Source organism: Saccostrea echinata, unplaced genomic scaffold (genome assembly GCF_033153115.1).
Source record: "Saccostrea echinata isolate AGI-Se365-2 ecotype Australia unplaced genomic scaffold, CSIRO_AGI_Sech_v1 ptg000012l, whole genome shotgun sequence".
Lineage (NCBI taxonomy): Eukaryota > Metazoa > Mollusca > Bivalvia > Ostreida > Ostreidae > Saccostrea > Saccostrea echinata.
Window position 1 is genome coordinate 13,357,259 of NW_026889761.1, and position 18,331 is coordinate 13,375,589.

An 18,331-nucleotide genomic window follows, 5' to 3' on the forward strand; every position below is an offset into this window, starting at 1 on the left:
CGGTGTCACGGAGATGTTTGTATCCTCCCAGTATTGATCCCAAGATGAAGAAATTCACAGGAAGTCTTAATGTACATCAATCATTTAACACTTATACAGCTTTAATAGCAAAGGATAAAAGGTTGCTTGGAAGCTGGGAAATATTGGTCAAAAGGTGTTTGTAAGCTCTATTTTCACTAAATATCAAAAACAAAACAAAACAAAAAGAATGTATTTTTGACTTTGTTTCCACGTAGGATCGTAGGATCGTACATTTATCATACATCATCGTTAAAAGTTGTTTCTGTATGTCGGTCCAGATTAATAACAGCATTCAAATTATGTCACATTTCTTTATTAAATCGCAAAAATTAATCGTCCAGAGATTTCAAACTGACGAATCGCGAATGAAAGATTGCGCGATTAATTGTTGGTTTACAGTATCAAAAGAAGTAGGTACGGTTTTGTCTTTATTGTGCCCCCAAAATTTTATTTTTTAAAAAGTTTTGAAACTGGTTTAAAAATCAGTTGAATATATGACTGTGATAGATCAAGAAAAAATATGGCATGAAGGAGGACCATTCTGGAATTATGACGTCATTAATTTGATGCATTTCTCTGTTTAAATAGAAAAAGCCTCCAAATGACCAATTTCATGGGTTATTTTCCTTTAAAAATAATACAGTCCACAGCCGTCACCCACTTTAATTTTCGGATATGTTGTGTAAAGTTCTTTGAAAATCACATATCTAAAAATCTTTGTGGGCGATGCATGTGGTCTATATTATCTGAAAGAAAAATCTATTGAAAAATGATGACTTCTGCAACTTTTTAAGAAAATACGGGATATATATATATATATATATATATATATATATATATATATATATATATATATATATATATATATATATATATATATATATATATATATATATATATTCTATCGACACTCTATAATTGTCGGAACCCCCCTCCCCTTCAATTATAATTATAATCTATCAACATAAAATTTTCTATGACAAACTGCAAAAATCCATTTCTTGAAATGATATGCGGTAAAGGATTTACTATCCCAAATCAAAACCCTTCTTGTAAACCTGTATCACAAAATGAATAACACTTCGAGAAAAAAACAAATATGAATATCTATACTACTGTGTTGGTTTTGCAACATTAGATGACATAAAACTGCACACCTTATATATCAATGATTTTCAGGACATCGATGGCAGCTCAAAGCTACCTTTATCTTAAAAGTGTGGCCACAAGGAAACAGTTATTTCCTCTCACAGAAAATATGCTTTCCAGTGTTTATGTTATTTGAGATTTTTGTTAATTCACATGAAGCAAGGAGTCTTTATGTCTCTTTAAGGGCGGTTTGCAATTACCTTTGCATTCTACACTGTTCAAATTAGCTCGGGTTTTTCATACAGAAATGCTCTTTGATGTGTCAGTTGGCTCATACTTGCCATGTAAAATAATCATATCGGTCCAAACATTTGATTTAATAAAAATGATTTGTGTGTTTCACTGACTTGTAACTTTTAAAGTATTTAGTTCACCGTTGCTTAATTAGAAACCGGTATTTAATTAATTTACAAGAAAGGAATTGGGATGATGGGTTGATGCTCTTTTATAAAGATTTCTTTTTGAAAAATCTAAAATTTATACTGAGACTTAAAGTAAATAGGAAAGCTACACGTTCTTAAGTATATTCAGTGCTATATTGCCGTTGCAATTCGGAACGTTAAAACAATGAGTGTATTTACATCTCATACGATTACTGAATTCATTAAACTTTCCCCACATATATATTCTTCTTTGCTCCTGGACAAGTTCTAGACAATCTGTTTGATAACGATATCTTCTGGTATTTGACAAAGTTTGTCATGTGTTGGATTTATCTTTAAATCTTATAAAATCTTACTTATGTACATGAAATAAATACGTATATACCGAACATTGCATACAAAGCAATGGTCCATTATCAAAACATTGAAAAATTCATTTCTCTGTGCAGATATTAAGCCCTGCTTATGTTGTTAATATATTACAAATGCATTACATATAAATTACATTTTTTCCATCAATTTTGTTACTTTCAAATCTCAGTAAAGCTTTACACCTATAATAGGTCCCCACGAAACAGTTCTTTCAGATACTTGTTCCTTTGTCCCCTTGTTCCAATTCCTATACCAAATATTAAGTTAGAAACATAGAAATACATCATGCTGATAAGAAAATTGCCTATGAGGTTATGGCTTGTCATACCTCTTATATAGGGACAGGAAATTTTCTGGACAACAATCTTGTAATAAACAAAAAAGCTCATATCTTACTAATGACCTCAATGTGTGTCATTCTCTTGATTTATGACAGAGCTATGGTCGGAGCTACTAAGACAGTCACAAAAACATAATCTTTTTTTTTAATCAGAGAAAACAGGATCTTTTTTTTATCAGAGTGACGAATGAAAAAAGAGATCTAAATAATGAATTTGCAGATAAATATGACAGTAAAGAGTAGAAAGAATTGAATAATTTTACCGCAGTATAACTTTTATGTATTTTTTAATGGAATAGAGTCTTTCATCAGTTATTTTTTCAAATTAGATAATCTTTTCAGCTTTTTCACGATGTCCTAGACAATGTATATCAAATAAAAAAGAATATTCAAAAAGATAATGTTAAATCTGTATCCTTTTGCCTAAAAGCTTTTTAAAAAAATATGTAATTTAATGAAATATGGAGAAATACGAACATTTTTCAAGCTCATAGTCCATTTATACGATACAAATCGGAAGCAGAGCAAACACAAACCTCCAAAAATATCGGAGGCGGGTTCAGGTGCCATGGAGGAGTGAGCATCCCCTGCCGACCGGTCACATCCGCCGTGTGCTCCATGTCATGATCGGGAAAAACGGAAAAATTCGTAGGCAGTTCAGTGTGTAAATAATGACCCAACAATTGGTACGAAAAACGTCAATCAGCAATTGACTTAATGATAGATTGTTTTTGCTGACAAGATCATTTTATCGATCATAGAACTTGCAAAATTGTGACTTAAAACGAGACTGTTGCATGTTGATATCCTTGTTTTATTAACGTGTTTGTCAGTAGCTTGCCTCGTCTTGGAAATTGTTCGTACGTTGTTCGCTTTTGCGTATCGAATCAAATGAGAGACATAAACTCCATATGCAGGTGATATGGGTATATTGCTACATAATTAAGGGAAGCTGACGATAGAGAAGTTGAAAACATCACGTTTATCATAAAGTTTTTTGTTAGGTTACAATTAACGTCTTTCTCTAGTAATATATCCTAATATGAAACAGATATGTCAGACTCTGTGATGTACTTTATTTCAAGTTTACTGGGATATATCGAATCGACATATGAATGGAGGTAACTATTGTTAATTGATTATACGTCTAATAAACTAAATTGTATGACAGACTAGATGACTTTAGCTTTTCCATCCTCAACTTTCCTTATTTATATGATAATATTCGGCCATCACCTACATATGGTGTTTATGTCTCCCATCTTATTCGATACTCAAGAGCATGCTCTTGATCAATTTTTAGATCAATTTTTAAACTGAGGCAAGCTACTGAAAGATGCTTAATGTTACAGGGATTTTAACAATCTCGTTTAAAGTCAGCATTTCGTTTATTCTAATGGTCTTTATAATGACCTTGTCGTGTTAACAAATACATGTATAACGAATCATTGGGAGTACTGGCTGATAACCAATTGCTAGACCTTTTTTAATACATAATTTGACTATGAAATGTTCCGTCTACTTGATCAATACATAGGGCTAACGGCGAGTGTGACTGGTCAACAGGGTTTGGTTACGCCTCATAGGTACCTGAATCCAAATCTGGAATTTCCTAAGGTCCGTGTTTTATGCCCTGTTCACAGATTTGTATTGTTGGTAGATTTTTTTGAGATCGATCACTGTTCATTATCTTCACCTTTTTCATATGGACAATAATGTCATTTAATAATAACACAATCAAAAGTTACATCACTAATAGATTCACAGTTAACAAACTTATTTCGGTGGATTTATACTTTTGAGTGAGCTATTCAAAATCTCGTTGTAAACTTTTACAGATGACACAATGAAGCTATGGGGGATGACATTATACGTAGTTGTATTTTTTTTTAATTAAATTGGGCTTACTTTTTAAAATTCAAAACAAAAGTCCTATGTTTAATTAATGCCATCACTATCACGATTTATTTCATTTTATTGATGGAATTTATATCATTTATTGTTAGCATAGTGATTCATTTATAAATATATAAAATTGTATAGAGTATCATCTACTAATTCTATATTAGATAATTATCAATTATAACATTATTGTTTTCTTAATTACTATATACGAGGGTTGTTTGATAAATTCGTAGACGATCGCGATATATTTAGATTGCGTTTACTAATTATAGTGCCCTTTCAATATTCTATCAATGAAATCTTTAGGAAAACTGTAATCGATATTTACAATATAAATAAAATAATTGAAATAAAAACTGAATAAAATATTTAATTCTATGATATGGCTCCTTGCGGTGCAGTAGGTAAAATGCACTACTTTAAAATTTAAATACTCAAATTGATAGGCAATAGATTTTTATTATGGCGCAAAAATATTGCAATTCAGGTATTATCTTCAATGACGAAATGATGTCATATTTTCATATTGTGAAGTCGTTCGGACACTTGGTTATAAAGAAACAGGTGATTTTAAAAGCCATATCAAAATGACTAAACGGAATATTGACGTTTCAATATAACGTCGGGAACAACGGGCTGCTATCAAAATCTGTTTCTAGCTAGTAGGGAAGACACTATACAAGAACCTATCCAGATGACGGAAATGGCTGGGGACACATGTCATGTTTCCCTGGCGGTAACTTACAAGTGGCATAAACGATTTAGGAAAGGAAGAGAATCCGTAGAAGATGATGATAGACCTCAGGAAATTGACGCTACCGTATTGGCGTCATACGCAACGCAGTAAATGATGAACGAATAACAATATAAAGACTTATAATTAGTAAATTGCTCAATTTCAACTGTTCAATTGATTTTTACAAGAAAACATCAACATGGAAAGAGTGAACGCTATTAAAACTCGAGATAAAAGCAGGTTTTACTCCGTATACTAAAAATAAGTTTAAAACATCAGAAATGTATGTATCTAGAAGGTGTTAACTTTGAAAAAGAGTAAAAAAAAATAATTGACGTCAACTTTGACGTTTTTGAAAGTGATTTTTCTGCGCCGCTTATCGATGCTATGCTTCTTAAATTTGTTTGGCGTGTCTGTATTTGGTGATGTATTTGTTTAATTTTTGCAAATTTTATGCATTTTATCTAACCTAATACATTGACATTAAAAATAAATCTGACTGACGTTTTTCATACTCATTGTTAGGCCATTATTTACACACTGAATTGTCGACGGATTTTTCCGTTATTTCCCGATCATGACAAGGAGCACACGGCGGGTGTGACCGGTCGGCAGGGGATGCTCACTCCTCCATGGCACCTGATCCCACCTCTGATGTTTGGAGGTCCGTGTTTGCTCTGCTCCTATTTTGTATTGTATAATGAACTTTTGAGCTTGAATACTGTTCGTTATCTCCATATATTTCATATCTGTACATAAAGATGGTAAAATAGTGAAACTTGTCTACGAATTTATCGAACAACCCTCGTAATTAATTGAATGCCATTAATGATTACTAAACAACCTCAAATATTCTCCATTTTTTGCATCAGAATATTAACCTACGTTTCACTCTTTTGTATTTAATTTTGTTAGGGGGGGGGGGGGTATATAAAAAAGATTTTAACTCTAAAATCTTATCCATCATTTCTACTACTTATCCATATATCCTAGTTGAGCCGCAAAAATATACTTGACATATGTATATGTACAGAAAAATAATTTAAAATTGTTCCATAACCAAAGCAAAAACATTAAGATATTCTGCCTCTTGTATCTTGTATTTTAGTAAATAATTAGAGAAATATAAGAAAATGTTCTTGTGTAACATATGTAAGAAGAAAAGTGATTTTCTTGATATAGATACTGACTATTTCAAAATACTATAAAAAGTATTTTCAGATTTGCATATTTGGAATATACTATTGATCATTATATGAATTTAAGCCTTAAATTTTGAAAAAAAAGTTTTTATTCCAGTTAAGGTTTGTTTTTGATAAAGAAATAAGGACAATTTTTACTTTTATTGAAAGACGAGTTTTTGTGCAGTGAATGCATTTTGAAGAATATACAAGGTTTCCCATTTCAAACTTTGCTTTGATAGAGGACCCAAGTAGAAAACTGATTAAAAAAAATAATTTCAAAGCAAAAAATAGTAAAACGCGGTTATAAAGAACTCGGCTATTAGGAACTCTCGATTATAACGAATTTCTAATGAATCTCCTAGGCTACTTTTCACAATGTTCCTTATATCGATATGAAGAATCTCAGTTAATATAAAGACCTTGTTTGCAAACACAACCTATCATTAACGATTATTTTGACTGACATGTATTCTTTTCAATTGTTAGACATTGTTTTATATTAGACTTTCCCACGGATGTTCTGTTTACCTGATCAATGCATAGGATTCACGGCGGGTGTGATCGGTCAACTAGGGATACTTACTCCTCCTAGGTACTTGATCCCACCTCTGGTGTTCTCAGAGGTCCATGTTTTATGCTCTGTTTACAAATTTGTACTGAAAATTGAGATCGACCACTGTTAATGATCTCCACCTTTTTCGTAAGTAAATTATTATGGAATTGAAAATTCTGGAGCCAATGCAAATTTACATGAACTGGGATTTAGATGAAATCAAATAATTATAATCAAGATGCATGATATAGAACTGAAAAATCCCATTGCGTTTTGTATTATTGTGCATTTTCTATGAAAATAAAGAATGCCATTGTAGCCAATAATTTGTTTTTCTTTGTTTTCCAGACGATTGATTTTGGGAACTCTTAGTACGGTATTTTTAATTAACAATCTGAATTTTTTTGTGTCTGGACGGACAGTTTTATCATTCATATCAAAATGGAATATTTCATTCAAATATGACTCAGTAATCTAGATATACTTTTGAACTGACATCAATTTCAGGCGAAGTCTGCGTATAAGTCCATCAGAAAATATAGCTCCCGTTTTTTATCTTGCGACATAAAATGGTTTTCTTTTGCATGTATGAGTAACATTAGACAATTCGCGTTCACAATTATCTTTTTTACTTGTGTATGTGCAAGATATGAGCCTGAGTTTTATTGAGGGCATTTTAATAAACCGATTGTCTTTAATCAGTTCACAGGCATTCCTTACTCTTGACAAATCTGAGAAATTGTTTATGCTATGGTAATATGTGATCAAGCAGGATTTAAACACTTCATGATAAGTTCAGATCAATCTTTTGTAAACCTCCGTTTTATAATTTACTATATGCTTTTGCTTATTTCATTTAAAATGTTTTAGAAACTGCTTATTCATTGGGTCATACATTATAAATGATAGGATTGTTTGCGTTAAAGATTTTCATTTTGAAAACCTAGCTCGTTGATATTGGTAAGAATACGACCATTTTACAAAAGCAATTCAGTTCCTTATTAATTTAGGGAAAATTTTGTTCGGAACGAAGCTGTTCCGATTAACGAGGTGCTACTGTAGATAAATATCTGGAAAGGTGTGTGTGTGTGTGTGAGGGTGTGTGGATGTGTGTGTGTGTGTGTGTGTGTGTGTGCTAAATTCAAACCACACTTTTTATGAAAACATACACATTTATAACAAATATATGTACATGAATTAATACTGGCATCTGCATGGTTTGCCCTGGAAAAAAGGAAAATGATCAAATTCATGAAAGCATAAAATATTAGATTACGGAGTTTAAGGTAACGCATGAAATGGCGAAAAAAAAGCAGGTCATTGAAAAATGTATGTTAAATTTGAGTTTTGAAATTACAAAAATGTTTCAAATATATCATTAATAACGTTAAATATCAAACAATACCAGTTTCATTTCGCAAACATAGTAATTCCTCTGCGCACAGCTATCAACATGCCAGTGATACTGATAAGTTTCCCAGAATGCACCACAATTCCAGTCACCTTTGGCATGATAAATTGGTTCCTGTCCATACCAGTCAAACTTATGGCATCTCTTCTTGCTAAATCCCCAGATCCATCGGTGTTTGTTTGGAAACAGGCAATCGTTCAGACCGAACCAAGCTCCACCAGTGACTATAAAGTTGGAAACGAAATGACAATACATTAAATCTTTTTACTATTTGTTTTTCATAATAGATTTAATTCTTACCAAAATGTAAGAGTTACAAGAAAATTTTATTTAATTAATTCAGACAGCAAAATTTGAACTTTCATTTCTTCTATCTTTTTCTGCAAAATTGAAAAGACATACACATAAAATGATAACGTCTTTAAAATTGGAGACAAGACGTAATCTAATCTAGACTTACCTCTGTATTCAGCCAAATATCGCCGAATAAAAGAGTTTTCATGAGCTGCATCCACGATAACGAGATACCCTCCCTGACTGGCACATTTCATCTATGGAAAAAAGAACAGATTTCAATATTTGGCCTGTTACATAAAACATTATGAAATGGTGTTTTATACAAATCAGCATTTAGAACTATTAAATAAAAATAAAAATAAACAATGCACCTTAAATTTAAGTATTTAAATTTAAATCATGATTGGTACACTATGTACTTAAAACTTAATCCAAATCAGTAAAATTACCTCGGCTTGCCACCATGAGAGCTTGTCTCGACTGAAGTAATAACAGCTTCCATGATAAGGACTCCAACCATAAGGACATCCCCCAGCGCGCACCTTGGCTGCAGCGTAACCAAAACTGCTGTATCGTGGGGCAGCCCCGTATCCAGCGTGATGGCCTCCTCCGCCTCCGCCAAATCCCCCAATTTCATAGGATGGAGTGGGAACTGTAAATAGATAAAAATACATTACAAAGTTATTACAGTGGATTTAAGGTAGGGTTTCAATGACAATGTTTTAATATAAGATATTGAAAGTGGAAATAAGGAACTTTGATCCATGTCATAAATCCAATGAACAACACAAACTGTGAAGGAGGCAATAACAGAACCCTGGAAAAACAAGAAGGGAGTAGGAATGGATATAAATCGTAGAAATAATATAAAGTATATAAAGTATGTTATTATCAATTGGTTTATATCATCATCATTTGGTTTATTGTAATGGTAAATTATCATCATCAATAATGTTTCGTCATTTTGTTAATTGAACTACATAGAATAGTTGCAATTTTTAACACACGTAATTCATAATGCTAATTGGCTGTAGAACATAAAAGTATATTGTATTTTTGTCTTGCAATAGCATTATAACAGTGTAAAAGAAAATAAATTACAACAATAAAAGATAACTACAACAGGATTAGTGACTAAGCCGCTTCAGCACACATTTGGAGAAAAATTAGTCATAAAAAATGGTTCTGATATAAAATGACAATTCCTTTGTGAATCTCATGAATACAGTAATTTTGATTTCCAATTTATGAGAGTTTTATAGTTCTAATGACACAGGACCTCATAAAGTATTCAGAAAATGTCCATTTCTAATCATGTTCTGCATAATATTTGGAAAATATCGCTTACAAGACTTTGAATGTATAGTCCTTACATTTAGAAAAAGATAAGTGCCATTAGGAATGTCTTTATGATTTATGATTTTATCTACGAAAATGTTGAGTATGTTTTCAAAATGTTGCCTTTAGATCTGTTGTAATATATAGCATATTTTGGGGTGAAGACAATGTCAGACCACATGTGCTGTATAAAATTTATTGCTTTGTAGTTGCAACACTACCATGACCTGCACGAAGTCTGAATTTAGCCCTATTGAGCACACTTGGGTAATAATTGGTCGCTGAGTTTGTCAAATGACACAGATAATACAAACATTTTATGACCTGCCATGTAATACGTCAGGAGTGGTAATTCTTCTAATACGTGGTTCTAATAAGACTCACGTTGTCTTAGTTTTGAAATAGAATAAGTAAATTTACTAATGTCAGAGATCAAATTATGCTAGTAAAAATAAAATGGAGCATGAAAACTTATATTTAGCTTATAGTGTTAAATTAATCATCATACATTTGTTGAGAGAAAAAAAGCTAGTGTTGCGATATTTTTTTCCACGTGTCTATTTGAAAAAAAAATTATCAAAATTTATTTGTTTTTTTAGAAGGGGGGGGGGATGACACAAATTTGTTCAAATGCTTGTCCTGAGTAATTTGCTAAAAATGTAAAAGAAATATTCACAATATCTCTTCAAAGATCAACTTTATTATAAACCCCAATTAGTTTCATTAAAAAAAAAAACTCCAAATATTTAATTTATTTTCAATATTACAAGTTCTAGTTTATTCAGATTCGTCTTAGTGAAATTGACCATCTTGCCAAAGATGTAGTAAGAGGATTAAGTATTTTGAATTCTGCACTGTGACCAAATGTGTGTTTGAATCTTTTTTCCCTCAGAAAATTGCTTCAAATGTCATGGTAGTTATTACTCACGTTTTGGTCTGGGTATACATTTGCCGCCTTTGTAGATCAGCGGAGATTTACATCCACATTTTCCCTTCAAACATCGGAGATTTCCACCACACACTCGTCCCTTGTATCCGATATAGCCAGTACATTTACCACCGTTTCCTAAAACTAATTGTTATTTCTTTCTTATTTCTCTATACATCTCCTTCACAAGAGCAAATTGTTCTGACTCTAGTAAATTAAGATAATAGATATTTCTTTTTAAAAAAAAATCTTTTTTTTCTTCCCTTCTTTTTTTTTTTTTTTTTTTGGAAATACATTCCAGTGTATTTTACAGTAAGATTGCAATTTTATAGGGAAAGAACACGAAGCCAGTTTTAATTTAGCTTTTACACAGTTTCTACGATCTTGAGTCATTTTATTTGATTTTTCATATGTGACATAACGAATAATTTTTGTAGAAATTGTAAGTCAATATTTACACTTGTGACAAATTTTTCCATTCCAGAAATATCCGGGGGAACAGACACACCTCTTTTTACACCTGAGGGTAGATCCACACACGTGACCTTTGTAGGCGGCCAAAGCACACACCTTTCCGTATGATAAGTCTGACAAATTTAATAAAACAAAGTTTTCAGTATTCAAATGTATTGTACAAGATTGTAACTTAAGTTTTTTTTTTCTATGTTGAAAATACCGTAAGAATAATTGATAAATTGACAGTAAAAAGCATTCCAAGGATAACTATCAATATTGTGTTTAATAAATAGGACAAGAATTGAGTAATACAACATATTTTAAAGTTTTTAATAAAGATCGCTTACCCTGAAATTTATTTTTGACTTTGGATTATTTAAGTAAGTATGTAAAACTCTCTGCATATACAAATGATAATAATATAATCGCCAATCAATGATATAATTAATTTATCAGGTCAATCTGCGATACTCAAATGTATGATGTCAATTTTAATGATAACATACGTGCAACACAAGCTTCTCCATTCCAGAACTGGGTGTTTTTACACGAAGATGGTCCTTCATTAAAACCTGCCCGAAAATATTACGAATTCGGAATTAAATAAAGAATTCTTGAATTGAAAATATTTTTTGCCATCTACTCGACATGATTGGAAAAAATGCCAAAGATCTGAGAGAGAGAGAGAGAGAGAGAGAGAGAGAGATTGGCATATGCCTAATTAAAGATAGGGGGTATATTAAATGTATTGACCTCCTCCATAACCTTCATCAAAGTCTCCGTACTGAGCACCTGTAAAAGTAAAAAGACTTACATGTAAATATACCATGCCCTGCACAAAACTGAGGTATTCATTACTGCGAAATTATTTTTTTATCCAGATTTCAAATGCAACCCGCAAATACACTGGTTGTTATTAAAATTTATAATGAATGAAATTTTAACAATAAACATTTTATGGTAGAATGTTTGATTTAGATTTTCATTATCGTTGATTCTTAGACGATTTGGCTATGTATTTATATGAGATTTAAGGTAGAAATGTATAAATAAATCTGCTTCGATCACTTACTGGCGAAGCCCACGGCCACAAGACCTATCAGAAGAAGAGGGTTCATTGTCAGCCTAACGTGGTAGTCCACGGATTTGCATCGTATGTTTGTATATATATACCCACCTGCATACTTCATTTGATTAATCTACATGTACCTTCTGGAAAAAAGCTAAAATTGCAGTTGTTATTAGCTGTATATAAGATTTACATAGAAGTGCACCCTTCAGGGTCCGCAAAACCCATGTCAAAGAAGAAGCAGACCAACCCTTTATTGATTATATCGTTCAGTGTTCAGAGTTCATTGGAAGACATGTTACACGTACACTGACATTTTTAGGGCGTATTTGCAACAAAACACTAATAAGAAAGTAAATCAAACGTATGAATATTCTTCTACGAAATAAAAGGATAATATTTTACTAAAAATGAGACGATTAGCTTTTTTGTTGGTTCTTTCTTTAGCAATCGTTGAAGGTAATTTTGTTGCATCAAATAATAAAAAAAGGAAACATTTTTCTTTCAAGTTATCAAACTTAATAATATATAACATGTACTTTGAAAGAAAAAAAGAAAAAAGAATGATTTTTTTTTATTGTTAAAACTGTTTCCAAACAGAGTGTAGACAAACTGTGGCTTTGAAGTCTTCCAAGTCTAAGAGTCCAACAAAGGGAAAGACAACTGCTGCACCAGTGACTTTGAAAACTACTCCTAAACATACAACTGCTGCTAAAAATGTGCCTGTAGTTCACGGAAAAAAGGTTGTATTAAAACCAACATCTGCCAAAGACACCAAGCCTAAACCCGTCAAAGTCATTGTTCACGGAAAGAAGGTTGTATCGAAACGAAAGCAGTCAACATCTAAAGATGGCACACAAATCAAGACAAGAAAATCAAGAAAGAAAAGTGAAATTCATGTCATCAAAATCCAAGCCGACACGTCAGCACTGAATAAAAACAATACTCATGGTTCAAACACATTGACCAATGTTTCATACACAAAAGCGGAAGATAATGCTCCCAAGGACTATACCATTGTGGGAGAGTACAAGATATTTAAATATGAAGATGATCACATTAAGAAGGATGATTGTCCACCTTACTGGCACAAGTATGACGGCAATTGCTATCTTTTCAGCAGAGATCGTCTAAATTGGTATCTTGCATCAGTAAGTAGCAGAGCAATCAATCATTATAACCTTTGCACGAACGGAAACAATAATTCCGGAGTCCATTAGGCCTTTGCATACGCATAGCCGAATTTCTACAAGTTACAAATCATTAGTTTAAGTCGGCTTAAGTATATGTTTTCAAGGCAGTATCTGCGTGGAGTGTCATTTGCAAGACCCATAGACAGATAAATTGTACTCTTTCACTATTTTGTGCTCATAATTGACACCAATTGCGCGATCAAAAAGCGAATGCATGAATTTAATTTGATGTACTGTTAAAAAGCAGGCATGATGTCAATTTTTTTTGAGTTGTTATATCAACCACATTGAATTTCTTCAAAAGCTGAAAGCATGCGTTAACATATCCGTACATTTATAAGAATTAATTGCATTTCGGATGGATACTCTCTGAACATTTTTGTATTTTGATATTACATAAGACTTCCTGTCAATAACTTTTTCAATAACTGTCCCTAATGATATTAAAACCTGCGTTTAAATATTTAATATTATTTTGCATCTTCGCTAGCCAAGGGTTTTTGATCCGCTACTCTTCTCACAAACAGGGTTGTGAGGAGAGTAGCGAATCAGAAACCCTTGGCCAGCGAAGATGATTATTATGCTTCCTGTCAGTTTGTCTGTTTATTATGCTTCCTGTCAGTTTGTCTGTTTATTATGCTTCCTGTCAGTTTGTCTGTTTATTCTGCTTCCTGTCAATTTGTCTGTTTATTATGCTTCCTGTTAGTTTGTCTGTTTATTATGCTTCCTGTTAGTTTGTCTGTTTATTATGCTTCCTGTCAGTTTGTCTATTTATTATGCTTCCTGTCAGTTTGTCTGTTTATTATGCTTCCTGTCAGTTTGTCTGTTTATTATGCTTCCTTTCAGTCTGTTTATTATGCTTCCTGTCAATTTGTCTGTTTATTATGCTTCCTTTCAGTTTGTCTGTTTATTATGCTTCCTGTCAGTTTGTCTGTTTATTATGCTTCCTGTCAGTTTCTCTGTTTATTATGCTTCTTGTCAGTTTGTCTGTTTATTATGCTTCCTGTCAGTTTGTTTATTATGCTTCCTGTCAGTTTGTCTGGTTATTATCCTTCTTGTCAGTTTGTCTGTTTATTATGCTTCCTGTCAGTTTGTCTGTTTATTATGCTTCCTGTCAGTTTGTTTATTATGCTTCCTGTCAGTTTGTTTATTATGCTTCTTGTCAGTTTGTCTGTTTATTATGCTTCCTGTCAGTTTCTCTGTTTATTATGCTTCCTGTCAGTTTGTCTGGTTATTATGCTTCTTGTCAGTTTGTCTGGTTATTATGCCTCTTGTCAGTTTGTCTCTGTATAACCAGTACTCAACTATTTTTGCAAATGGTTCTCAAGTTTTATATGGCGTAAGCATACTATGCCGAGATATTACATGACTGTCTTGTCTAGAGAAAATTTGTTAAGCACCCACGCCGGGGTTCGAACTCGAGGTCTATAAGCTAGGGCGCTACCGAATACGCCACAAACACTGATACCTTATCGAATGTATTTTCAAGCATAAATACGAAGTTTTCATACATTTGACACTAAACAAAAAAAGATGAATATCATTTCCAGAATACTTATATCATTGGCAAGGATCTTGAAGAAAAATTCGCTAACAAATAATTAAGTTCACCAATGACAAAAATTGCAACGCAACAAGAACGGGTACTTCATTAAAACGCTTTTTGATATGATGCTTGATTAAAGAATGTTAAAAAAATTTCATTAAGATTTAATGATTGCAAACAGGTTTGGGGTTGAGGTTTTTATTAAATTGTCGTATACAAACAACATTCAGCATAATAATTATAGTAGTGTTATTATTTGGATGTACTAAGCAAAAATAACAGTCAGGGTTTGACACATAGTGCACTCGCCTCTGGCTTTTGTACCATGTGTCAAACCCTGACTGCTATTTCGGCATAGTACATTCAGATAATTACAATATTATGTAAATATGTACATCCACTGAAAATTCAAAACCTTATTCCTGTAATATAAATAATTAAACAATTGATTTCTAGTTAGATCTAGATATTTACCTCTCTCTCTCTCTCTCTCTCTCTCTCTCTATATATATATATATATAGAGAGAGAGAGAGAGAGAGAATCATTGAACTTTATATTTTAGATGAAATGCTTCAATCTTGGTGGCTTTCTGGCAACGGTGGAAAGTTCTCACGAAAACACCTACATTATAAACCAACTCAAGGCATACAAAAGTACGTATATTTTTCAGTGTGTTGTATACCACTTCAAATTAATGAGTATATAGTTTTCCATGCTTTCCTCTCCTGGAACTTTACATTTGCCTTTTAAAATTGGGTCTGCTGGTATTGTCCTTGCACAATAAATTGACCAGGCTTCGCCAGATGAACTTTTGATCGATAAGTACGGTTCCAAAATTTAAGGGTAGTAGAACGTGTTAGATGAAAGTTTATTTTCTTCATGAGCTTCTGTGTTTAATTCTTAACAAAAAAATCCCTATGTCGAGGCTTTGGTGTTTAGCTATTGATTTTCTGTAACCGGAAGTGAGACGAATAGACTAAATGGTAAATCTAAAGTTACTCCGCTAGATCATCTTATATTATTGTGCGATGGCAATATCGAAATGAATCAAAGGATAAGAATTAGACAGAAATTTAGTTTTATATTGTACAGTTCACAAAAGAATTATGTGTAGATACGCACTTTATCATTTTGTCAAATATTAGGATACCTACCAAAGCTGAGTTAACTCTTTGAGATATAATTTAAATATTTTACATAAGTTGAAGACGGGGTATTATACTCTTGTAGAGACACACTACCAACAGAGCACGTTGTTTGATCTCTATCAACTTTGATTATACGATGTATTACAGTTACACGAGGAGCGTGGATGGGACTAAACACCGTTCTGTACCCACAGAAACATAAATGGTATTGGGGATTTTCTGGAAAACGAAATTTTGGCTTTGATTGGTATGGATTTGAGCCAGTTTACAAGAAGAAAGGCGATTATTTGTGTGCAATCTTTTGGAAAACATATCATTTCCATTGGCACGTTGGTAGCTGTTCTCAAAACAACTATTATGTATGCAAAATTAAACTGGTAAGTTATGGAAAAAAGTTTTAATCATGAAAAAACCTTTCATATTGATATTATTATTTTATAGTTTCAAGAAGGGGAATATTATACAATTAAAGACATTTCATGCTCTGATATTTTACATTGATGGCGAACTAAAAACTAAACTTGATGAAAAACGTGACGTTCTTCAACTTTTCTAACGTCAACTTTCCTAATTTATGTAGGAATGTGCCATTGTCACAAGCATAATAATGACGTTTATTTCTCCCAGATGATTCGATGCGTAAGAGCATGTTTTGTGTATGATCAATTTCTTAACAGGCAACTGACAAATAAGTTGATTTACAGGGGTATCAACAATCTCATTATAAGAGAATATTTCGCAAATTCTATAGCCGATACAATTACCTTGCTTGCAAGTACAGCTGTCATTAGGTCGAATGTTGTCTGACGCGTTGTGATACAAATTGTTAGGCTATTATTTATTATTTCCATACTGAACTGACTACGGATTTTTCCGTTTACCCAGTCAAACCAAACGGCTCACGACGGGTGTATGCGGTTGACAGGGGATGTTTACTCCGCCATAATACCAGATTCCACCTCTGAAGTTTTCAGAGGTCCTTGATGGCTCTGCTCTGAAACTTTATTCCTTGTTTGGATTTTTGAGCATGGTTACTGTTTGATGTCTTCATATTTCATTTGACAAAAATATACTAATTTGTTTGAACAAGATATAAATCTATCAGTTATCTGTTAATTTTTAAAATTTATTACATGCTGAACCCTTCAGCCAATGTAAAATTCCAGAAAAGACAGCTTATTACCGAAGCTTCAGAATTATTCCTGATGTAAGCTAGCTGCATGCAGATTACCGGTACACATATATGTTTTAAAAGAAATAAATCATTTATATTTTGTTATGTACAAAACGAAAAATAAGATGTCAGCAAAATAAAGCCTTTCTAAGAATTTTGAAATTATTTATGAGGATCGTTTTAACAACATTTTGTTTTTCTTTTCAGAAAGAGTCTTGTTCATGCACATTCTGAAAATTGGAGGAAAAAAACTAAAAATATTTCAAACAAATGGGTGTTTTGTTTATTTTTCAATTTAAACATCTGATATTAGATAAGGTGGATCTTTGGTTTGAAAATGAGTTGAACCAGCGCTTGATAAAATTTGTAAGCAAAAATTATATAATTAAGAAAATAGTGCAGTGTTTGAAAATTAATTACTTGATGAATACGCAAATGATTTGTACATGGTTAGTAAGGAGGAATAACATGTCATAATTTTGAGAACCAAGTGTCGCAAATGGTGAGTAGAAAGTTTATTAAATTTAATTCTACCTAACAAATGTAGGTATTTCCCAGCATATGCATGCATGCGACACTACTTTTGGTTGATTTGCATATCATAGCATTTTGTAATGTATTGCTACCATCATACGTTTCGCGTGTGCGCAAGGATTTTATCATTTATAAAATGCAAGTTAACCTTATCTATCATTTGGGAAAAAATGATTCCGTTCATTAGAGTTTTAGGTAAAATATAAATTCGTTTCCAACTTTTCTTTACATTTTAACGACATGCTTCTTTCTTTTAAAGGTTGTGAAAAGGAGGAAAAATAAAAATCTTTGGTATTTACTTACTTTTTCCTGTTCTTTCGCTGTTTCATTCAATCTATGTCGGTATTGTTTCAGTGTTGACTCGCGTTGAACGTAATAAATCATTGATATCTTACATTTTTTTAAGTTTAAGAAGTGGCTGTAAATAATATTATTAATAAAAAATATCACATCATCTTTTCTACCAAATTATATTTTAATCTTTTAAAATCTTTTTTTTTTCAAATTCATATCTTCAAAAGAAATTATAACAATAACATTATATATGTTGCATTGGCATCGGGAAGATAGATTAAATCAAATAATGAAAACTA

The 18,331-nt window shown here is 32.2% G+C and overlaps 2 protein-coding genes across 2 annotated transcripts; one reads left to right on the plus strand and one right to left on the minus strand.

Moving 5' to 3' along the window:
• Positions 1-8,030: 8,030 nt before the first annotated feature.
• On the minus strand, positions 8,031-12,191 carry LOC133185025 (uncharacterized). Its single transcript, XM_061320089.1, has 8 exons — positions 12,146-12,191; positions 11,827-11,865; positions 11,580-11,645; positions 11,076-11,204; positions 10,618-10,761; positions 8,801-9,003; positions 8,515-8,605; positions 8,031-8,278 (listed from the first exon to the last, which is right to left on the minus strand). The coding sequence occupies exons 1-8, from the start codon at positions 12,189-12,191 to the stop codon at positions 8,031-8,033; spliced, it is 966 nt and encodes a 321-aa protein (XP_061176073.1).
• A 361-nt stretch (positions 12,192-12,552) lies between these two features.
• On the plus strand, positions 12,553-17,438 carry LOC133185027 (C-type lectin domain family 7 member A-like). The gene is made up of 5 exons (XM_061320090.1): positions 12,553-12,601; positions 12,743-13,293; positions 15,445-15,535; positions 16,178-16,407; positions 17,412-17,438. Exons 1-5 carry the CDS (start codon positions 12,553-12,555, stop codon positions 17,436-17,438), a joined length of 948 nt encoding a protein of 315 aa, XP_061176074.1.
• Positions 17,439-18,331: the final 893 nt, after the last annotated feature.

Excerpts from the sequence above, each read along its gene's own strand:
- LOC133185025 (XM_061320089.1), bottom strand. The coding sequence starts at position 12,191 with ATGAACCCTCTTCTTCTGATAGGTCTTGTGGCCGTGGGCTTCGCCA. Across the intron at positions 11,646-11,826 it reads TGATGAAGGTTATGGAGGAG|GTTTTAATGAAGGACCATCT; the intron begins GTCAATACATTT and ends ATTTTCGGGCAG. Across the intron at positions 8,606-8,800 it reads TCTCATGGTGGCAAGCCGAG|ATGAAATGTGCCAGTCAGGG; the intron begins GTAATTTTACTG and ends TTTTTTCCATAG.
- LOC133185027 (XM_061320090.1), top strand. The coding sequence starts at position 12,553 with ATGAGACGATTAGCTTTTTTGTTGGTTCTTTCTTTAGCAATCGTTGAA. Across the intron at positions 12,602-12,742 it reads TTCTTTAGCAATCGTTGAAG|AGTGTAGACAAACTGTGGCT; the intron begins GTAATTTTGTTG and ends GTTTCCAAACAG. Across the intron at positions 13,294-15,444 it reads TAAATTGGTATCTTGCATCA|ATGAAATGCTTCAATCTTGG; the intron begins GTAAGTAGCAGA and ends TTTATATTTTAG.